We start from the raw sequence: 23636 nt of genomic DNA on the forward strand, positions 1-23636 counted from the left end.
AATCTGTAATTTCGATCACTGGAATGGTCTGTTTTATTGTCGCCTGTCAAAGGCATTATATCCCCTTCGTGACAGTGTTGTGGTCGTCTTCAAGTGGTCAAAACTGACTGTTCATCCAGCTTCAAGCCACTGTTTTTTGCCTTTTTTTTTAGATGTCGGTCGTTTTTATCTCTGTATTTTAACCAGATGAAGGATTTTGGTCACTGCACATCTGGATCTTAAGTTATCAGAGAAACAAACTGAGCAAACATGAGTGACAGCTCGGCTCACAAACCCTCAGCGACGTCCTTGGTCCGGCAAACAGAAACATACATGAAAAATATAATTTTTTTAATGTAAAACTACTTTTTTTCAAGTGTTCATACGGATTTTAATCACCGTTTCCATTTGTTCTGGAGGGGGGGAACCCCCTGCTGATAAGTCAGCTCCCAAAGTTCGAACACTGGAGGAATCCTAACAAGCTCCCACGCTACTTCACAACACCACCAAACAGTACTTGATTGAAAGACCCAAGTGGCAGAAAATTACACTTATACAAATACCATCACAAGCAAATCATGGGACTCAACATCCAGTGAACACTTTCATAAGCAGAAATATATTTATTGTTGAGAACATAAATATATAAATTATGATTACTGCTGTATTTATCCAATGGAAGCCCAAAATAAAAGTAGTAAAGACTTTGTCATTGTGTAATGGCATTTTCTTCCGTCAAATATCTCTTAGCATGGTCCCTGGTTTACTGAGAAAACTATTACACTGATGTAAATGTGAACGTGAACAGTGATGAAAAATCTGCCTTATAAATATAGCACCAGTCAACTGATGGAAGTTAATTCATGTGGGCTCTTTGTGTGTGTGTGTGTGTGTGTGTGTGTGTGTGTGTGTGTGTGTGTGTGTGTGTGTGTGTGTGTGTGTGTGTGTGTGTGTGTGTGTGCGCGTAAAAGATCTGATGTTCACGGTTCAGCAGTTACTGATACATCCATGTTTCAGTCCATTATGTCTCTTTCGACTTTCACACAAAAATCTCTGTCAAACTTCCTCTTTTTGAACACGGGGTGGACGACGAGCGTTGTTTTTGCACCATGTTGGCCTGGTTACACATTCGTCACCGTTACAGGAACTGGTGAGGAAGTAATTGTTTGTTCCAGCGGGGTCACTCGTCGTTCAGGCCAGCGCTGGGCTGTTTTCAGGCCACCTCTGAGCGCCCATCATCATCTGTCCTGTTGGTATGTGGCTGCACAAGGTGTGAGTCCCTCCACAGGGTGGAGCGATCTGAGATTTGTTCTCCTGTCAGCAGAGGAGTAAAGACCGGCTAAACAAGGAGCCCATTCATGCACTTGTCGATTTGCTTTGCTCGGTCATTCACACTTTAAGGTGGACTTTGCTCCTTCCGGGCACAACAAGTGTGTTTGTGAAGTAGACTGGGCGGGCATCTTCCTTATCAACGTCATAGTGATATGAATTAAAAATAGCATCACTTAGCAGAGAAATCATGTGCGCACACACACCCTGTCTTTCCCACCATGTATATGCATGTGCTTATGTGGTTGGCATGCACAAAGTTGTTACTATAAGAATTTGAAAAGGGATGCTTATCATGGCTGTAAGTTTCCATGTTTGAGCCAGTCTGTCCCACCGTTTCACAGCTGTGACACACTGATTCACACACACTAACAAGCACTGGCAACCTTTTTTCCCCTTGTCTATTCCACCCCCTGCCCATATTTTTGCAACTTTTCCAATGGATTAAATACAGGCATTCAACCACAACAAAAGAATTAAACATAATTCCTGCTTGGATACAAGTAAGCATAATATATTTCATAACAAAAATAAAGCATCTTCCTGTACTGACTCTCACATCTCCTCCTTGCACACATATATCCAAACCATATACAAGACTTGACATCATTCAGATATACTGTAATATAATAAGAAACATGGATGACAAGAATAACAACAAAGAGAAACGACATTGAGATTGTGATACTGATGGTTACAAAGAACCGGACCACACAGGACCCTTGCATGCCTCCAAAATCATAAAAACATAACTTTTGTTCTTTCTTTCTTTCTTTTGCGCTGGAAGAGACAAAAATCAAATGTCCACATGTATAAATACTTTGTAAGTAGCGGTGCATCCTTTTCAGAATTAACTGTACACAGCAGGTGGAAAAAGTCACAGACCCCCCGGGTTCTCGGAGAAGACTTTTTAGTTAACTCAGAGCAAACATCCAAAAACTCAAATTGTTTGATGCTCCACAGAGAGTCTTTTGAAAAAATAAAACACGTCCATAACTCCAGCACTTTCCATTGTTTTCCTTTATCTCTCTTTCTTCCTTCCTGTGTATGCAGAAGTCATTTAAACAGGGCAGGGCACTTTAATGTTGCCCAGCTGGAGGACATCCACTGCTGTTTTGGAGTCTGAGCACCAGATTCCCACGAAAGCCTGATACAACGGTTTTTATGGTCATTTCTGCTGCACATCTTGTTCAAACAAAGTCGCTCCAAATGTTCAACACAAATCCCTTTCATCATCTCCCTTCGGCCTCTTTCTGCCCTGGCCAAGTTCCACAGTCTCCTTTTCTTCTGAATCATTGGCAGGGTTCAGTTGTCTGGGTAGGTGTGGTACCACAGAGGAAGTCCTCATCACTGTGGGGGTTTTTTTTTTCTTTTTTCTTTTTTATGTAAAAAAGCACCTTTGGCATCTTATGTATTTTGTCGGCTGTCTGTTTTTCTGTCTCTCATCTTTACAGAAATGTTTGTGTGTTTTTAAACGAAGGTTGCACGGCAGTGGGGAAGAGGACAACAGGGCAGGCCTCGTGTTGGATGACATCCTCTACTTAGGTTCCTCCCACGCCGAAGTCCCTTGTTCTGACTGGTCTCACCTCACGTCCACTGTGGGAAAGAAAGCAAATGGTTGGGTTAGTATCCCAATTTTGCAAACACAATACGTTACATCATTAAAAGAAAAAGTAAAAACATTTTTTATCTGCATTTTGTGCCCAATTGCCTCAATTTGTTCATGCAATTCAAACAAGCTGACACACACACACACAAACAGGACCCACAATGTTCTGCATCATTTTTTATCCAGATCTCAAAACCTGCAACATTGATGGTACAAAAACGTCTCTCTTTTAGTGACAGGCAGTGGTGAAATGGGATAAATATTGGTGTTGCCAACACGGCACGGTGAACGATAACAGCAGCAAGGAAAGAGACGTACAGCAAGACATTCAGTGGGTGTCGTCTTACAGTGTAACACAACAAAAACAGTGCAGACAACCACACACAATCACAACATGGTGACACAAAGCAGACGTGTGCAGTGTGCATGCTCAGCAGGCCACACAATCAACATGCAGCATTGGGGGCACAGAGCATGGTACTCCGTAGCCCTCCCTCTTCTCACGCTGATTGGCTGTGATGTGATTTGTGACGGTGATTGGCATAACCTCTTTGCGCCCTGATTGGGCCAGTGCAGAGCCAAATGGCGAGAAGACGTCACGGTGCTAAAGTCCTACCTGTTCCCCTCACAGCTCTCCAGTGGACTTTGGGTAATGAGTGCAACTTTACTATGTCGCCAATAAATCCTTGCTGGGCCTTAGCTTTTTAGGTTTCCTTTTTTTACCTTTAGCCCTACGGTGGCCTGAAAACACAAAGTCGGGTAGGGTGGATAGGAAGGAGGGTTAAAAGCAAGAAGCAGGGTTTATGACACAGAAAGAGGTACAACAGCCCTGGGACAGAAGCAGAGAGTGCAAAGATATGACACCCTATAAATACTTCAGATGCCTTATCAGCACACATCCCGACACTTATCTGCTCCCAGGGAGAGAAAAGCTTCAGATCAAGGCACTGGACGATTTACCTGCTGTCATGCCAAGCAGCCTTTGTACACCCTCTCCTTAACAGACTCGCATATACTTTCAAACACACACACACACACACACACACACATCTTCTTCTAACAAGGCGCAAAACACACAAGCTTTTACAGTTTTGCAATAGCAGGCCACCTCACAGATGTGTCTGTCTATTTGGAAGCAAGATAGAAAAAAGGTCATTCAGTGCAAAGCCAAGGGGCCAGACAGAGAGGGACCATCAGACAAACATGAGGGAGGGAGGGAAGCAAGACGATGCCTGATGACACAGGGATGAGGGTGGGACTCAGCCATCAAACTCAGCCTCAGAGTGATTTGTCAATGCTGGGACAATATCTGTGACAACAATGATTTACAACCAATCTGATGGCCACTGTTACCTGTTTCTGCTTCTGAGTGCTCCACCACATGATGCTGTGACGTGCACACACACTCCAGGTGGTCCTCTAACCGCACAAAGACCTCTTTCAGCTTGGGTCTCCTCCTCACATACTCCACCTTGGCCACCTGAGGAGAGGAAGAGAGAAAAGATTAGCTACAGAGCCAGCTCCGGCACCGCCATTACTCTTTGGAGAGAGTCATCAATTAATGCGCACTCCTTTTGCCTGACCGCCAGCGTCAAGAGGCGTAGCACCGTGACTGATGACTCTTTCATAAATCGATTTGTTTAAAAAAAAAAAGGACCCGGCCATCGCTTTGCCTTGCTGTGTTTGATGTGTGACGGCAGCATTCCTCAGAGGGTGATGCATTGAGTTCCGCTCGCTGTGTGCTCTATGGGCTGTTGATCAAATGTGTATATACTGAATGCAGTGTTAGACTCTGTCCAAGCAATCTCAAACAATGGGAAAGGAGAGATGGAGGATAGGGTGGGGTGGGGTGGTGGGGGGGGGGAGTGTACGCCCTAACACCCTGAGAAGGTTTACTCTGGCGGGAGAAGAGAGGCTGGGAGATCCCACCCTGCTCCAGGCACGGAGCATCCACATCGAGACAGACACACACCTAAACTCCTTGTCCTGACATGGAAGCTGGTGTTAAACCACATTACTATTTCTCCATGGTTTAGGGAAAGTGTTGCTTAATATGTGCATGCAATGGAATACCATTTAAATAGTCTGATCGCAGCGGTAGAAGTCCAGGAAGCAGCCCGTCCAGTCTAACACAGGAATTCCTATCCCTCAGTCCGGCACACACCCTCTCAGTTTAACACAACAGGGCTGACCTCCACTTCCCACCCAACAGCTAGTAATGAAAAAGACCAATCCTCGGAGGGTTATGAATAGGGTATGTTGATTAAAGCTTAGATGAAAGCTGAACAGAGAAAGGTTGTGTGGAGGTTATGACGGTCTTGTTGTGTAATTCAGGGGAGGTGGCCACATGCTTGTTCCTCTCTGATCTCAGTGCCAAGGGCAGGTAACCTCCACATCCACCATTGAGGGCCTGGGGGCCACATGGAAACAATATCCCCCTGCCTCACCTATCTTCCTGGTCACTGCACAGCGGAGGATATTGGCTGACATCTCCCCAACGCTCGCTGGTGTTATGAACAACACGGCTTTGCAGTCAGCATGAGGCTCGCTCACACACACACACACACACACACACACACACACACACATACGTTGAAAGAGTGCCAAAACTGATGAGAGGCCTTCTTGCTCTATCCTGTGATGGCATAACGCCAAGGCTGGCTCTCAGTGTTGAATTTGTCATGCAGACAAATGAACATACAAATATAGCATAACATACCAAGCTGCTGCCTTGCAACAGTTTCTTTTTCGATGGGGAGAAGAAAAAAGAAAAAAAGGAGAGAGAGAGTGAAAAGTGGGTAAGCAAGCAGAGGAAGTATGCAGTGAGCAAACACAGGACAATGGTGTCTGGGTTAGCAGGCGGTGTGTTTACTGTTATCAGGCCATGATAGAACGGCAGAGTGAGCGAGCTGAGAGAAGGAAGGTGGACCATCACTCGCATCAGGGAATGTGTGTGCGTGTGTGTGTGTGTGTGTGTGTGCAAACAGAGAGGGTTATTTAAGGAAGGGGGAGGAGGGGCTGAACATGATCATGACTAGCATTAAATGACATTCATGTGTTACCCATTAACATTTGGTGTCTGGCTTACCCGCTAGGGAAATTTATTAACACTGACACTAACACTGAGAGGATAGATAATAGAGAAGTTATCGAAACGCATCACGGGATGACACACGAATTTCCCAGAAACCCCTGCAAATATTTAATCGAATTATCTGACTTAGAAAGAGATCAGATCTGAGAAAGAGAGCTGAAAGACGCCGCTCTTTGTGCAGACGGCCCCGCTGCCGTTGGTTACGGGAGAAATTTCGGAGGTGAGGGGGGTTCGGAAGTAGCCAGCAGGAAGCCGAAGGAGTCAGCCATGTCTGACATTTATAACCGAGGCTGATCCTGCTGACTATCACACACACACACACACAAACCCAATTTCTTGTGGAGAAACAAACAGCTATTGACAGCAATGCGATGGGCCCCCTTGATGGGAGGCCCAGCAGTAGGCCTGTCTCCTTGGCCCTCACACAGCAGGGTTAAAACACTCTCTACAGGAGTTACTACACACACAAAAGCACTCACACTTTTATATTTATCTGTCAATGTGTGTAAGTGTGCTATATAACACTTCTCAGTCTGCCGGCGCTCTGCCCACTTTGTAAACACTCTCTTTTTCTGTCTAGTTTCCTGTTTCACATGTTATGGAGAAGTGTTGACCTTACAGGAATTGTGACATTCACTCTTACAATTCCTTATACTTTACATCCCTATTAAATTTCCCTTTCCTTCATATATTTAGCCGTTTCTTCTTCACTGCGATACAGAGAACACCGGCCTCTTATCCAGAGTCAATGACTTCCCACATAAAACATACATCAGAGGAGACCCCCATGCTACGACAAGGGGCCCCACACTCTCTTTGTATAAATCAAACCGATCTAAACTCCCTAGAAAGCCAGGGCCCTGAGAAAAAGTCCCCCTGAGTGGCTTTGGAATGATATCCGAGCCAGAGGGGTTTCGGGGTGAGGCAGGGGGCTCTGGGAAGTGCACCCCCTCGGTTTGTCCTCAGTGTCTCCACAGCGCTCTGTGTGAAGCCAATTGTCCCGTTTGGATTAATTGGGAATTCCCTACGCACCAAGCACTGATGAGAGCATGATGGAGGGGGAAAGTTTTACTCCGGCCTTCCAAGAAAAACACAACGAGGATGTGGATGTGCACTGTTGTGAGCTGGAACAGTGACAGAATCGGGCAAAAATAAACCAGAATGTGTGCGAGTGTTTGTAGAATGGAGGGGTGGAAGGTGGCAGGGTGGGGTGGCAATTCATCTGCCAGGAGGAAAAATTAGACAAGGGAGACACTCAGAGCTTGTTCCCTGGAAAAAGAAAATGTTCTGGTTGCTACAACTGTGAACAAGTGGGAGAGGGGTGCAGAAAGTCCTGCGGAGGAGCGGTGTGAAGAAGCAGACAAAAACGACACGCAGAAGACGCAAGCAAGACGATCTTCAGAGGAGGAGGACAAACCACAGAAGACGCAGACTGAACAGCAGACAGAGACAGCCTCGACAACCTGCTGCTGCCCGCTGCTTCAACCCTCCCACAAACACACTCAGGGCGATGTGTGGAAGGGCTCATCACAGACGGTGTGCGGAGAAGAGAGGAAGCGAGGAGAGCATTTGTCACCTCACACAGGCTCGCGATGCCAAAAATGCACTTCATGGCACAACGTTCTCTCCAAACCTCTCTCTCTGTCTCTCAAACACACACATTAAGGTATCTCCAGATGTGAATATCTGTCTGCCCCTGACCACATTGTGTGCTGTGCCGCCCGACCCCTCATCGAGATCGAAAGAACCATCATGCAATATCAAATATCAAAGAACACAAAGAATGTGTAATCTGTCCACTTATATTCTTCCCTCTATCCAGTGTCTTCGCAGAACAACAACACTGCAGACAGACAGACATCACTGTGCACTTACAGGAGGGGAAAGTAAATAAGATTTTTAATGAGAGAGTGAAAAAGACAGGCGGAGACTGACAGAACGGTAAAATGAAAGAGTGGGAGATGGCTCTGTTGCAGGAGACAGACAGAGAGAGTTTGGAGGGAGTGAACAAGTATTTCATACAACAGACAATCAGACTCCAAGACTGAAGACGAAACACTGAGTCAGTGGGTAAGATTGAAAGGGAGGACAGGAGAGGAGGAGTCAATGAAAATACAGAAATGAAGCAAAATATGATTAAAATACGGCTGCTACTTTTCCTGCTCGAGCTGATGCATTCCAGCTGGTGCAGCAGTAGCCAAACTTTCCGACTTCTGGCTTGGTCGAGACGCTCCCATGGTCTCTGACCCGGCCTGCACCCCCCGCCGTGCACACCACGCACTCCCTCACCCTTCTTCATATAGTAGAAGAGTTGAGTGAATCAAAGGGAAAATAATTCACAGCTGCAAGGGACTTCAAACAGGGAGGCCCCTCGTTCCCGTCTGCCCCATCCCCTCCCCCCTCTCGTAATCCGCAGGACCCCTCAGACGATCATAAATCACGCTCACTGTATCACCGTCACACTGTCTTTTATTTATGAAACACCCCATAAGTCCGGGTCCCACACAACCGCAGGGCTACAGCTACTGCTTCCCCCAACACCCGGGTCTGACCCTCTGTCAGTGAGGTAACTGTCACAGTGTGTGTGTGTGTGTGTGTGTGTGTGTGTTTAGGGGTCAGGGCCAGGGTCAGTGCAGAGAGATGTGTGGACCCCCACACTCAGCACTGTGGCTATATCCGCCCGGCCGCTGTCAGCCTAAACTTTGATCCAGCAGCCATCAACACTTCATTACTCTGCCGCCCGTCTTCCTCTTGCTGCCGCTTCACATAAATGGCCTTGTCCCCGTGCTGCGGTGGAGTTTACGAACCACAGCATGGAGTGCACTCTCTCTCTCTCACACACACACACACACACACACACACACACACACACACACACACACACACACACACACACACACACACACACACACACACACACACACACACACACACACACACACACACACACACACACACACACACACACACACACACACACACACACACACACACACACACGCACAAACGATCTCCTTTTCGGGTTTACACAGATGTGCACTGACAACCCGCTCCGACCTCTGCAAAACACTTATGCTTCAAGGGGCATCAGAATTTCCAGCTACCAAACCAGACCAAACGAGAGAAACTGAACAGTATTGTGTGCAAATTTATTCCACACTGATTAGATCACGGCACCTCATGAATGCAATGACAGTCGCAGCAACTCCCCGAATAGAACAAATTACAGGATTTTAAAAATAGTGTGAAAATCACATTACATTAATACAATTTACAGCAGAAAATTGGGTAATTAAGTGATTTTTTAAATATACTTTGTGAGACTCAAAGGCATGATTAGCAGTTCATTTATACTTTCTCCCTCTTTTCTTTTTGATTTTATTTCTTTCACGTAAAGCCTCTGAACTGCTATTGACTTTGCCGTTCATCATTTACTGGAACACTTTTGGTGTGAATCACAAATATCACATGTACTGCAGTCAATCCTGTATCTGCTTATGTGTGGATGAGGAAGGGGAATATGATAAACATACAGATCCAAATGCACTGCAGCAGCCTGAAGAGTTAATGAGTGCGAGCATGAGTGACAGCTCCATTCTTTCCCTGTATCGTGGCCTGTTTACTCAACCCCATAGGAAGAACAAACCGAGAGGCATTTAGATTTCACACACAGAGTCACACGCACATTGAGATCTCCTTCTAAATCTCTTTCCACCCCTGCACACAAGTTCATCGACCAAGCCTTGGAGAAGGCAGACAGAGAGAGACATTAAAGAGACGCACTAAAATATGAGAGCTGAGCGGAGCGAGGGATGACCAGAGGAGAGCAGTTGAGAGGACAAATAGATAAGTTGCCTCGTGCCATCAAAATGCCCCTTACTCTCATTTTCAAAGATTGCATCAACTCGAACAACACGATAACACTGAAGAATGGGCACAGTGTTCTGCCAGCCTTAGGGAAATAGAGAAATAAGACCAAGGGATGTGAAGGAATCACTTTGATTGAAAAAAACAAAGCGGGAGCGTCAGCATGCTGAGATAGAGGGAGTGCGTATGGTGTCTATGAAAGTGCAAAATGAGGTGGGGGTGAAGGAGGAGTCAAGGAATGCTGGGATGATAGACTGAATACATAAATCTACTCATTAAGAATTCGGGTTTGCCCTCTCTTTGTCTCATTCCCAAAACAGAAGTAGCTTGAAATAGACCGTTTTCACAGACGACACATTTTCACACGTCACGTGTGAGCAAACCATAGGTGTGACAAATGAAATGAATTACTGGGACTGTGGAATAGAAGAGATCCATGGTTAACGTCATCAGGAACACTTGGGCCGGTCCTACTGTGACTTGTCAAAATGTGTGCATGTGAACAAGGCCCATGGCTGACGAGACGCATATCTTCACACCGTTCCCATTTACTGTGTCGTTTTCAAGCCAAGGCATGCAGATAGACACAAAAACGATTTAATGCTAACTGCTTGCACACAAATTAAGTTTCGGGAAAAGTGCAAACGAAGTTCAGAAAGTGTTAGAGGAGGGGAAAGGAAGAACAAGAAAACGAAAGAGTGACTTAAATATCTCCCTCTTCTCCTCCCTCAGGCTAGTTCTGTTTCAAGTTGGCTTTTTCTTTTTTTTATTACTCTGCCACTGAAGGCTTGTACAGTACAGGGCCTGCACAGACCCGTTCTCTTTTTTGGGTCCGTAGCATGAAAAAGGAAACGGGGAGAGAAAGAGAGGACGGGAATAAATAACTAAAGGTGCATTTGGACAAATCCATTGTGGCATGAGATGGAAAGAAACACAGTGAATGTGTTCTTTTCCCATCCTTGGCCAGCAGAAGCAAAACAAGTCGGGCCCTGGGTAGACAGGCAACATTTTTAGCTTTCTAATAAATGGAGGGAGAAGCACAAACTGAAACCCTATTCAGACTAACTGCTGAAATGAGAGACAGAAAAAAAAAAAAAAAAACTTGGCATGAAACAATGTTTCTCACACACAATGTGGTGAATGTCTCCTGGCCGGAGGGAGTTCTGACGGACGACCTTTTCCAGGGACGCAGCGCCTCTCAGCCCCTATCACCCGCGGCTGCAACCACATGGAAAAACGGCACCCGTGAAACCCCTGCCCACCACGCTTCTCCAGTCTGTGTGCGCATGAATTCCCCAGTGTCATGAAGGGGACACGGGCAACGTCGCATGGATCGCAGCATTCCAGTAATAGCTAAAATGGCGAGTCTCCATCCATCCTGGTCTCTGTGATCACAGACAGAGCTCCTATTGAGGCTGACAGACACCGACTGGCCGACGGAGAGACGGACGAGTTTGCATGCAGACAGACAGACAGACGGACAGACAGGGCTGTGCTGTATATCAGAGCTTGACTCTCTTACCACACTGTGAGTCAGCATTTCTGACCATAAACCCTCTGCCCTGGATGCAGTGCCCTGTGCCCCACAATGGCCGTCTTGTCAGTGCAGTCTTACTGTCTCGACTGTACGACTAAAAGAGGGGGGTCAGAGAGTATGTCTTCCTGTCCATACTGAAAAAATCTCCCTGACCTGTGCCAGTGTGCCAAGGGGAAGGAGGCAGCAGCAGGCGGGGTTTGGTTTGATTTTATCACTCTGCTGGTCTGTCAAGGCGGCATCTTTAAAGAGCAGCATGAGGAGCAGGAGAGAAAGCAATGTCCCAGTGCCCATGGCCAGGCATGATCACAATGATTAAAGAGCGGAGTCAATAGAGTGCATAGATAGACACACAAACATAGTCAGAGTGTTCCAGGCCATCCTGTTTATCCTCCAGTTGTCTTTTCACTCTTACAGAAGAGGGGACATAACTCCCATACCTCCGAGGAGAGCCGTGCAGTGGCTAACAGGCTGTAGTGTAAATACAGCAGAAATACGACTCAACTCCAGCCACGGTGTCTCCTCTGATCCTGAGCAGAGGGACATGTTTTCAAGCTGGCGATGCCAAAGAGCTTCTGAGAACAGTGCAACCCCCCTCTTCCATTCCTGTCTCTTTCCCTTTGGCACCTCTTTTCCTCCGGGCTCCCTGCTTCCTGAAAAGACGGAGGGCCAAACAAACCGGCCTACGCAGTAACCAGTGACACTCAGACGTTTTCAAGATACAGACGCCCGTTTCTCTGTCTTGTATCTGGCAAGAGCGTCCCTCTCTGGTTGAGCCTTCAACCGATGTCCCGGCTGAAGCTACCAACAACCTCTCTCTGCTTCCCTCCCACCCTCCCGCGCTCCAGGCACAGCCGCGCTGTCTATCGTGGGAAAGGCCGAGCTGTGATTGGCTCAAAGTGTAGGAGAGAGGGGAAAGGGCAGTAGAGGTCAGGTGGCCACTATTTGAGCAGTGGGCAAGATGGCTCAGAGCAGAGTGTGAAATACAGAGGCGCTGTAAAGGAAAGAAGGCGTAAGGTAGGAAAGACGTGTGAAGGAGGGTAGGTCAACCCAACCTCACCTCACCTCGCATGTGATTGACCTACCTGCTGAGAGGGAGATGGTGATACGTGTGTGTGGAAGGCTTAGCGTGCTGTGTTGTGTGTTGCAGTGAGGACTTTGAGTGACCTTTTTTAGCAGGTCATCCCAACTGAAAGACGGCCTATACTGTAGGTGCTTGTGTTTTACCTTAACGGTGCGGTGGTGCTTGCGGGAAGGATGACAGCGCATGTTGCTGGTGTTGCAGCAGCCCGTGCAGCGTTTCACCTCCACACAGGGCGGCCATATCAGGAAGTTGGCAGACGTGGGATCCACCTGGCTCCTGGGGATCTCGTAGATCACCGTCCGCGTCTTACACACCGCTGGCACCGCCTCCTCTACTGCAAGAAGGACAAGGAGAGGGAGGAGTTGAGTAAATGCGTTTGGTCTGCACGAGCGTTCAGTGACACATTTCCCCGAATGCGAGCGCACGCTGATTGTATTGTTTTAATCCGGCTTTTTGCCCACGTAGCTGCTTCTTGCATTCCTTCACTGCTGATTATTTGATGACTCACTTCATGTGGGAGCTGTTTGTCTTAGCCAAGATCACACCCAACCTGCTTTAAGGCTCTTAAGAAGACATGCTATCCAAAAAGCTGATCTCATATCAGCTAAGGAGCTTTGGGATCAAGTCAGTGAGACACAAAGAAACTGCTCCTTTGTTCAGTGGCCTCACTGGGGTTAATGCAGCATGACTAGGCCAGAAAACCTTTATGTCTGCCAGTGGGAAATCTAATAATGACCTTTGACCCCGCTGGCGATAGTGAAAAGAGGAAGGCAGTAAGCCCTCATTTCAGATTTAATGCCCCAACAGGCACTCCGACCTAAAGCTGTGACAGAGAGTACAGTAAGATACCATTGAACCACAGAATGTGAGGGTTTTGTGGTCAGCTGCCAAATAGGTATTCTGTATCATTCACTAATGGCACACAGCAGCACACATACATGAAATGCAACCAGCCACTTGATCCTGCATCGCTTTAAATGCTGCGCAGCAAGAAGCCTTAACACACAGATGGCACACTGCATGGTTTTCTTCATGCCTCGATCAGATATCGTACCGCGTGGCGTTTTATGAAGAAATCTGACTGAGAGCCCAGGCAGGCTGCAACTTGAACCCTGAATGCCTGGAATTTCCACGCTCAAGGATATATTTCTCTCCTGACGCGTGTGTCTTAGATCTCCAAGCCTCTGGCCAATTAAAAGGCTACATGTCAGACGTCCTGTTCAACCTCACACACCAGACTTGTTTCTCATGATTCCTTCATTGCCATAAATACTAGGTAGACGTCTTCATTATGGTTCCTTTTATCCACAAAATAAGCCACATGAAAGCCACTAACCATTAGCTTTGTTAGAAATTAGTGCAAAGTGATCGGTTTCATCTCCTTGGAACTCACATGTCAGGGGTGATATTTAAGCCAGAGGTTAATTTTAGGGCATTATGACACTGCAATAAGTTGTGAGCCAAGTTGTGATGTATATAGTGCTAAATGTTATCATGACTCATATGCTGTAGTATTCGTTTGGTCTTACCGATGCTCCTCTTGCGTCGGCTGTGGAGCTGGGAGCTCTTCAGGTCATTGTAGTGACCATGATGACGGGAGTAGTTCTTTTGGTGATGTTTGTGGTGCTTGGGCTCCTCGATAACATCGTTTCCCGTACCTCATCGAAAACAGAGGGCAGCCATATTAATGATGTTACACACAGAAGAGACGAAAACAAACACAGAAGGCTCATTCAATCAGTAAACACGCTATGAGTCTGTAACCGCTTTCACGGTGTTGAAAGACTGTGGTGGGCCGCTGGCTGGCCTCCGCAGAAGGCTGTGTGTGATCCGCTATTGATGTTTTATATACATTTTCCACAACTAACAATGAGTCGGTTAGTCACCCAACCATAATGAGATGGCAACTTCCTAGTGGTTGCTTGCGCTGTATGTAACACCCTTGAGGGCTTAGGGTTCCCTGGCAGGCGGACAGGCAGGCGACTGCTGATGATCACAAATTGAGGTAAACAGTCGAGGGTACACAGCGTAAAAGTCAGGAGGCACCGTTTTACACAGACCACTGAGTAACTGGAAGCTTTGTGTGTCAGCCTCACGCACTCATTTGGCTAAACTTTCCCAGCAGGAATAAAGTATCTCGATGCAGGTGAGTCAGCATGCGCCTTCACAAACAACCAGCTTTCAGACACACATGGGGCTAAAGTGGTCATTTGACAGGTGGTACTCAGCCGCCATTATACCTGCACCTAATTAGTGGGTTTGCATCTCTCATTAACTTTAAAAATGTTTGCTTTTTCAATCATTCCGTGGCCTGGAAAAGTACATGTTTTGCTGTGCTGCGACGCAGACTACCTAACTCCAGTCTAATATGGCCAGCTCAGCAAAATGTACAGTCATGGTCACCTGATAAAGCTTGCTTGTTTTGGTCCCCACCCAGAATATGAGGAGTTGCAGAAGAGTGCCAGAGCAGCAATAAAATGATAAAACTTGTTCGAAGGATACTGCCCTTTCCCAAAGAGCAGAGTCTGAAGTGTTTGCTAAGTGGGTGGGTCTTACCTGTCTGTATGTACAGGATACCCACCCACCTGGAGAACACCTACACTTGTACAATTAACATAAACAGACACTCACGACTACGCAAACCCCTCTCATTATCCTGCTTAACATGCTAAAACCCAATGCACACCTACCCAACAAAGCTTAGCCATAGGCAAACACATTCCCCTCTTCCTGCTACTTTGTGTTCTGAGCAGAGTCGTCTGAAGGGATTTTCTCTATACCTGGTCCACCTCTGGGATTTGGTTGTTTATTTGCGTTTGGATGCCTCCTTTTCCCAGGTCTGACAGGTTTCAAACCCAACATCACTCTTTCAGTGAGAGTTAAGGGAATTTCCTTCCAGCCTTTCGTGCACTCAGTCAGTCTGTCAGTCAGTCAGACGACCAGTGACCCAGAACCAAAGGGTCCACAGAAAGGAAGCGTTGACTGCAGCTGAGGAGTTAAGCAAAGGGCTGAGCTATAAGTCTGTGAGGCCAGTATACCCACATACAGAGACACACATGAACACACTGTACATATGTCACACACACTCTATCTAGTGCATGACTTATACGTGCAGATACACACCTACACCCACTGCACTGTCAAGTCTACCTAACAACCTTGTAACACCGCAGGTCACTTACAGAACACCCACTGTGGTTTCTCAAACCCTACAGCACCTATCCCTCTCTTCATCTCCCCCTGTCAGAAACGGACAGGAGTGAGGGAGAGCGTCACACCGCCGGCCACCCGGAGACAGTTTGTGTCAGAGCGGAAGGGAGAAGAGGAGGGAGGACATAAAGAAGTCCTTCATGGACTGCAGACTTGTTGTTTTTTCAGCACAATAAAAGGACCTCTCTGTTGTGTGTGCGTGTGTGTGTGTGTGTGTGTGTTTTTCTGTGCACTAAAATGAGGCAAGACAAGAGAAATAAAGTAAGAGAGATCAAACAGAGGGTGTCAGTGATAAAGGTGGAGACAGGAAATGCACAGTGAGGAGTTTGCTTCTCTGTTGGTTCCAAGTGAGAAGTGATAACATGCACCGAAGGTGGTCGAGCTGACACAAGAGAAAAAGGAGGACAGTTGTGAATCAGACTTTTGTGACTCGCAAATGAATGAATCCTGCCATTACTCGCTGTTTGCCTCCTCCAATCTCTCCTCTTCCCTGTACTTGCTGTGTCACCACAATTCGCTCCATCTGTCTCTCCTTCTGGTTCTTTATTGTCAACAGTTGCTGAGTGGACGTTAGTTGAAGTTTGTTTTGTTTGTAAGACACTGTAGGTACACAGGAAGAGCTACCAACTGTACAGGAGGTAGACATACGGCCGGCTTGTCAAAAACATAGCCGATTACACAACAGCTTGCAGCCGTTCCGAGTAAAGCATGAGCGGGAACACAAACTCCAGAATCCAGCTCCGTCCTGCACCTCCACCCCATGCCAAGAGTCAGGTTCCCTTTTCTGTCAAAGTCTTTCACTGGGAGAGATAAGAGCAGGCAGGCCGGGGGGCCGCCTTAGGAGAGCGACGGGGATAGAGAAGAGGAAAAGCCAGGAGGGGAGCACCTCAGGGGCCAGACAACCATTCGCAGACTTCAGCAGGGTCATCTCGTCTGTCACTCAGAGCTCAAGACACCGTCCTCGCAAGACGTGTGCACATGGACTGAAAAACAAAGGCAGGCCGGCGCTGAGCAAAGCAGCACTAAATCAAACACACAGCCACTAGATATGCCCTGCAGGCCTTCCCAGTGTCCTGACACATCCAAACTTGAAGGCTGAATTATACAGTCTTCCTTCCATTGACAGAGATCTCAGATAATAACAACCCAGTGCAACTCGGGGGGGAAAAAAAAATGATAATCTCTGTCTAGATCCATACACTTCTGAAACAAAATACTTCAGACGCCAATGTGGTGAATGACTTAACAGAAGTAAACAAATCTATCCTAGCGTTTCCTTTCTCCCTCACTGGTTGCCATCCTATGCCACGCACAGCTCATCCTATACTGGTAGCTTCACTGTCCTCACCAGCCGCAACAAAAGCTCCGAAAATACCCCTCTGGCTGGCGTCAGAGGTCTTTTAATGGGCTGGCCAGGGCCGCCAAGCTGGCCCTCGGACAGATTTATGTCCTCGTAATAATAATCAGCCTACTACTGTTACCCTGCAAAGCATTCCTCTGTTTGAAGAAAGACATGTTAATTCAATTATAAACACCTCTTCTCATGCTAGAGGCGCTCCAGGGATCTATTCTGGGCTCGGCATAACGGGGGGGGGGGGGGGGGGGGGGGGGGGGGGGGGGGGGGGGGGGGGGGGGGGGGGGGGGTAATATTACTGATGTAGAGTGCAGTTTTGCTTCGGTTGTGAACTAATAAATTAAACGCACTAATGATGAAGGGGCTATTAGTCCTAATTGACGCGTCCATCAAAAGAGCAATGATGTGGTTACACAGAAGACGACTCAAGTGACAGAGCTGCCCTAATGTTGCTTTGCTGAATACAAGTTTTGAGGCAGCTAATGGGCTATGACCGGTGAGGTGGCCTTCATCAGCTGGGACTGTTAAAGCAAATTTAGTAATTACCTATTTCCATCAACAAATCTGCGGAGGAGAGCCCTGAACATGACATATGACTAGAGCCTGTGTAAATAGAGGCTCATGTGGGGGGAAACAGCTTCTTCCATTGCACCCCTGTAACTGAATCTGAGACGGTCCGAGATAGGCCGGTCCCCATGCAGCCACGGGAGAAGCAGCGCCGGCAAGAACACAAAGCGGAAGAAACCTGCCTGACCTGTGTGCTCTCTGTTTACAGGGCGACAAACAGTGTGTGATTAGCGTATGTGACTTACTGTATGTCGCTATGAAGCCAGCAAGATTGCAGCAAGAGCGGCTGAAGGAATATGTGCAAATGAATGCCTGCCAGTGAAAGTCCACCTTTGTCACATGTACAGTAAGTGGACGCACCTTTAACGGATACTGGCTTTATCAAGCACGCCAGGGCCGCACTTGGCAGCTCCCCTGGGTGCACAGATCCCTCAGTAATTTCCTGTGCGGTGCCGCAGTCACGGGCATTTCTTTTTTTTAAGCTCGCTCTCAGGAGCCATAACTTCACCGATACCCCGCTGAATGGGATCAGCATAATGTGCCAAGACAACAGGAACTCCTCTCTTTGTTCAAGTCCCTACATCTAATGTATTCACCATATCCATTAATGATGACAGCATTACTGTCAATAGCTGTCAAACGAGTTGAGATCTCGCCAACAGAACTCTCTCACATGTCCACTTTCTATCTAACATCACGTCGTCACAAGCGTTTCAGAACTACTACTACACTTATCCGTCATTACATAAAAGCCAAAGTGCTGAACATGTGGCCGTTGTAAAGCACCATGAGGGCAAAATGCTTCCCACTCATGACGTTTTTAGATATGACCTTTGAATAAGCGTATGTAATCGTGACCATGTGACGTGATCCCTGAGCGCTCGCACGCCGCCTCTTTGCGTTCACGTGCCTTTTTCCAGGTGACGAGCGAGAGTGCTTTGTCTTTGAAGGTGACTTCACAATGGAGCATCATTTTACAGCTAATTATGTCACGGTGCTGATATAGTTGTAGTGCAGCTGTTTTAATTTTGTGTTGTTCCATGGACGATGGCAGTCTCCTACACACGTGCAGGACATCTACAGGGCACCAGGGTTACTAATATAAATATAAATATAAATATATATATATATATATATATATATATATATATATATATATATATATGTATGTATATACACACATATATATATAACTCAGCTCCATTGATAAAAGTATCAAGAGGCAGAATTTACCTACGGAGTCAATGTCCAGTAGCCGCTGGAGGTCGCTGATGCTGTGGATTTCACTGTGGGACAGTCTGTCGATCAGCTCCTGGGGAAACTCCACTTCCTTCAGGGGGCAAAGAAATCAGACAACAGAGGCGAGTCAGAGAGGTGTGTCGGGTCGGGGGCACAACGTGTAACGTGTAATTGCTTGTCTTGTGTGTGTATATAACCGCGCTGAGTTTAAACAATCCACCAGGAAGATGAGTGCCAGAACTGTTTTTACAACTATGTGCCAGCTAACACAAAGGTCTGACATCCCCCCCCCCTCGTCCAAAAGAGAAAAAAAGAAGAAAAAAAAGTTTGCGCCGAACGCCCCTTGAGAAATTATGCAGTTTACGTTTGCTTTGAAAATGAGCAGTTGCATGCCTTTAGGGGGAAAATGACATATTTGATCAGCATATTCTGGTTCATTTGATCCACATCATTCTAGAATGAAACGACTTCCTTCGCCTGCAGCGGGCACACGGGACGGTCGTTGTTGGGAAGGCTTGTCATGATGAGAAACAAAAAAATGCAATCGTGTCAAAATGAGTGCTGCTTTTGAATGAAATATCATGTCACAAGTACCAATCGTCTTCCACTGCGTAAAAGCGCGACAACGTTCAAAACCTTCTGTCTCCCCTGGGGAAGCTGGAACTGTGCTATGGGTCGTGACGCGCCGTGCCCATGTGAAGCGCACAGCACTGCACTTGTTGCGCAGCTGCGCGCACCTCAGGTTGAGCAAACCGTGCAGAAACAGTGCGGCTATATATATAGATATATATCTATATCTATATATATCTGAACCCGGAACGGTTCCCATGAAAGCTTAGCCCAACCGAAACGGTTTGCCCACTTGGCTCGGGCTACAAACAGATTTGGCACAAAAGCCAGACATAAGTGCGATGTGGCTCCGCGTCCGAGCGCGTTGCTTCTCAAACGCGTGCGTTCGCAGCCCCTCACGGTCACTGACGCCGAGAGGGGCTGCTGGTTCACTCTGAAACCCCAAATTACTCTTGTATATTCACACTGTTCTCTAAATAGCGTCGATGAAACCGATTGGATAGAATATTGGTTGGTTCGAATGAAAGAAGAAGAAGAAATGATAACTTTCCATTATGTCAAGTACGTTCTGGTAATCTTATCTCCAAGCCGTATTACGGTCGTTCAAATCAGAACCGTTGCTCTGCAGTTTACTTTCTCTGGGCATCAAGTTGCGTGTGATGCGGAGCTGTTGGAGAAACGCGCGCTCCCTGGGACCTTTGCACCTTCGCAGGAATAATAAGCGCCGCATATGACATATGGCCCCACGGTGTGTGCCTCTGTGGCCGTGCGGCGTCCCGGGAACTTTACCTCAGCGGTGGCCAGCAGCAGGTACGCCGTCCACAGCAGGAAGTGACAAAGTGCGGCTCTCATCTCCCTTTAATTTTGAATGAAGACCAAACAGGAAAAATGCGCAATTCTGAAGGAGCCGCAGAGTCGCTCCTTGGCCCCGAGGATCCACAACCATCCCCTCAGGGGGGGCGAGAGAGCGGGGTGTCAGAGCTGCTCGGCGGGCTCGCTCACACTCCGTGCTGCACTTGCTTGTCGGCGTGAAGAAAAGCCGAGGAGGCTGGAAGTTGACTCTGGTTATTCACATTGGACCGCGGTCCCCTCGAGCGGGCTCTGCGCGGCAGCGCGACATGTAGCTCCTCAGGCGCAAGTGGGACAATCCCAAGAGGCAAGTCTGACACGCATTGCACTTGTCCTTCAACCTCTGACAAACGGGCTTCGCACTTCTGCCCGGGTTCAGAAACACTGCTCCACCTTCTTATGTTGGAATTAGACAGTGTTGAGACGCACGGCTACTTTTCTTGTTCTGCCTATGACAGTAATTTGGCGGCCCTACGAGAATGTAATCCAAACGAACAGATCCTCTCAGAAAATCACCAGGGAGAAAGTTGTCCGCGCAGTGCAATCCAGAGCCCGTCTCGCAGCGGTCTGCACAGCTCCTTGACTGAGTGGTGAATGAAGTCAGAGCCTCCCGAGCCTCTGAATATAGAGAGCCAGCAGCTCCGTGCCCGTTGCGCCTCCCCTCGCGTTTCGGCGATCGTGCATCTATTCAGCTGAAGGGAGCTGGTTGGTTGGTGGGATGATTTAAGACTCAAGAGCATGCCCCCATCCCCCCCTCAGCCACCGAGTGTGTGTGTGTGGTTGTGTGTGTGTGTGTGTGTGCGTGTGTGTGTGAGAGAGAGAGAGAGCCCATTCAGATATTGAGGCTGTTACTGATATTGACTATCAGTGACTGGAAATGATGTCAAACTGACTAATGACTTTGGACAAAGTGAGACAAAGGGGACGAGGATCTGCTGCCCATCATGAGGAAAATATGCTCTGCTCATCCTGCCTTATTAAAAAGTAAGGTACAGATAAAATAAAGTATTGGGAGCAGAAGAACGCAGTGATTTATCATAAATCGCTGAGGGTATTTCATGATTTACACGATGTGTCTAAATTTGAATAAGCTATAGACAGACGTTTAAAAGGATGATGATAATTTTCTCGGTAGTGATGGTGGTGGTGACTCGTGATGTCTCATGAGATGGTAACACAAGCTCTCTGTGTTTTTTTTAAGTTTGAAGAAGAAGCCATTTATGTATTATGTCTTGGCATATATAGCTCAAAGAATTATGATGAGGATATGATGTGTGGGCATGACTTTGGGTCACAGGAAACAACTAGTCAACTGCAGGTCAACTGCAGACTGGTCCCAACTTGCCGCGAGGAAGCTGGAGGCCGTGGTGCTATGGGAGGTCTGGGAGAGGAGCCCGAGGGCCTGATAAAAACAAGACATATATACCTACAGAAGCGGAGACACAGACAGAGGCAGCGGCCGCCAGAGGTGACAATCAGCGGCGAGCCATATAGGTCAGCCAGCCAGGTGGTCGGCCCTCCGCCCTGTCCATTCAACCGGGTCACATAGCACAAGGCCAGCCCGAGGGCGCTGTGGCTGGAAACGCTGCGTGGAGAAGGCACTGCAGCAGCTGGTTGGGTAATTAATCCAACTATTTTAATAGGGCAGTGAAGTTCTCCTTGGGATGGTACCAACAATGTGAAACAAATGCAGTATCTTTACTATTCATTAAACTATTCATGCCTCAGTTTAACATTGCAGGAGTAACCTTGTGAGTAAATTATGTCATGATATGGCAAAAAAAAAAGACTGGCAGGTAGGCAGACAGGGCTCCTATAGTGTCGTCATGGTTACATTACAGTTCAGCATCCCTGCCTGGCTGCGCACTCTCCCTGAAATGCATGAATCACGTTTCTCGTGGGTGTACACGTCGCATCGTGGTGGGAGAGGGGGAGTGAGAAGAAGAGGGGTCGGAGAGAGTGACTGTAATGTGTGTCAGGTGAAGAAGTGAGCGCAAGGGAAAAAGTAGCAGGTGAGGAGGGATGCATTGTTTTTGATGACTGTGCTTACGAATTGTGGTTTAATCAAGATGAACATGGAAATAGAAAAACTCGACCTCCACACAAGAGTGACGCAGGCGTGAGATGGAAAAGGACGGCGGAGATTGAAAAAGATGAAAATGTATTGGATGAAAAAGCGAACAGCAAAAGAGAAGGATCACACGGGTCACATTTAGGGGTAGAAGAAGTAAACATTTGAACAAGATTCCGAACCCTCACCCTCTCCCTCGGCTTCTGCAAAAGCTATTAAGCAACATGTTTACTGGATACTGAGGATTGTGTACCTAACAACATTAACCCCATTAAACGGTTTTATAGACGCTGGTGCACAGTAAACGTAGCCATAAAGCCGCGGCGGAGAGGACGTTCTCTGAGTGAGGAGATGACTCTCGTTTCTCCCCCGGGGCCCACACATATTTCCCAGTGAGAGAAGTGTAGGGAAGAAAAGGGGGAAATCTTTTAAGAATGTGGTGGATATGAGTTGCATGTTCCCCTGGGGGGGTTGGAGTGTGCCTCATAGTCTGGACGGAGTCTCTCTCTTCTTCTTATCATCGATTTTGCCTGTAAGGAGGGAGTGATCATTTGAGCGGTCTTGACCTTGTGAGCCCAATTTATAAATTTTTTTCAAGCTGGTATTTTGGATAAACTGTAGTTTCACGGCGTGACTCAGTGACAATGGAGATCGAGGAAGAAGACGATTAAAATCAAAGATGACTTTCCAGTCACGGTGAGAGAGAAAAAAATCCTTAGCAAGAAAAAAACGAGGCATTTAATCACTATCCCCGACCTGATGAAGACCCTGTGAAGGCAGATCCAATAGGCATATTGAACCATCAACGTGGCTGATTGACTTACAGTCTTCAATATTACTGTTCTCCTTGCTGTGCTTTGCATGAATGCCTGCCTGAAAATGCCTCTTTCCTTTATTATCCATAAGAAACCGTCCTGACACCTATTGGTACACTAGTGTTAAGTCTTTACCTCGGCTTCTAGTTCATCCATAACTCAATCTCAACCTGGTTCTGAACTCTAACCCTGCAATGAAAGCAAAGAATCTCACACTTTCAGTGTGTGCTGGGGGAACCATAAAAAGATAGCAGCACTGACAATAGAAACTCAGTGGACTGATAGCCGCACATTCACACATGATACCTGCAACTATTTCCTTTTTCCGCCGAAAGCGATGACATGTTTTCCACCGGGGCATCCCAGTTTTGTGACACCTCATAATGTCGAAGACCAATTGTATTGCCGGGCGGATTGCCTTGCAACAGAGAAACAAACACAGATCTGAACCCGGTGTGTCTCCCC

At 47.2% G+C, this 23636-nt stretch overlaps 1 protein-coding gene across 2 annotated transcripts; it reads right to left on the reverse strand.

Annotated features, from left to right (window-relative positions):
• Nucleotides 1-577: 577 nt before the first annotated feature.
• Nucleotides 578-20935, reverse strand: pdgfab (platelet-derived growth factor alpha polypeptide b). 2 transcript variants are annotated; one of them, XR_004785962.2, is made up of 7 exons: nucleotides 20226-20935; nucleotides 18861-18957; nucleotides 14026-14154; nucleotides 12640-12830; nucleotides 4271-4397; nucleotides 3534-3658; nucleotides 578-2904 (listed from the first exon to the last, which is right to left on the reverse strand). XR_004785962.2 is itself a non-coding variant. In XM_035615540.2 (6 exons), the coding sequence occupies exons 1-6, from the start codon at nucleotides 20286-20288 to the stop codon at nucleotides 2891-2893; spliced, it is 621 nt and encodes a 206-aa protein (XP_035471433.1). In that variant the 5' UTR covers nucleotides 20289-20929; the 3' UTR covers nucleotides 578-2890. The 2 variants fall into 2 exon arrangements, 1 of the variants encoding a protein (XP_035471433.1); XM_035615540.2 differs by lacking the exon at nucleotides 3534-3658 and having other exon boundaries at nucleotides 20226-20929.
• Between the last annotated feature and the right edge of the window lie 2701 nt (nucleotides 20936-23636).

The sequence above is a fragment of the Scophthalmus maximus genome, chromosome 17 (genome assembly GCF_022379125.1).
Source record: "Scophthalmus maximus strain ysfricsl-2021 chromosome 17, ASM2237912v1, whole genome shotgun sequence".
Lineage (NCBI taxonomy): Eukaryota > Metazoa > Chordata > Actinopteri > Pleuronectiformes > Scophthalmidae > Scophthalmus > Scophthalmus maximus.

Bases quoted from the DNA above. Each gene is read 5' to 3' on its own strand.
- pdgfab (XM_035615540.2), bottom strand. From the start codon at position 20,288: ATGAGAGCCGCACTTTGTCACTTCCTGCTGTGGACGGCGTACCTGCTG. The intron at 14,155-18,860 runs GTAAATTCTGCC...GTTTTCGATGAG, and splicing joins ACTGGACATTGACTCCGTAG to GTACGGGAAACGATGTTATC. The intron at 12,831-14,025 runs GTAAGACCAAAC...TCCTTCTTGCAG, and splicing joins CCGACGCAAGAGGAGCATCG to TAGAGGAGGCGGTGCCAGCG.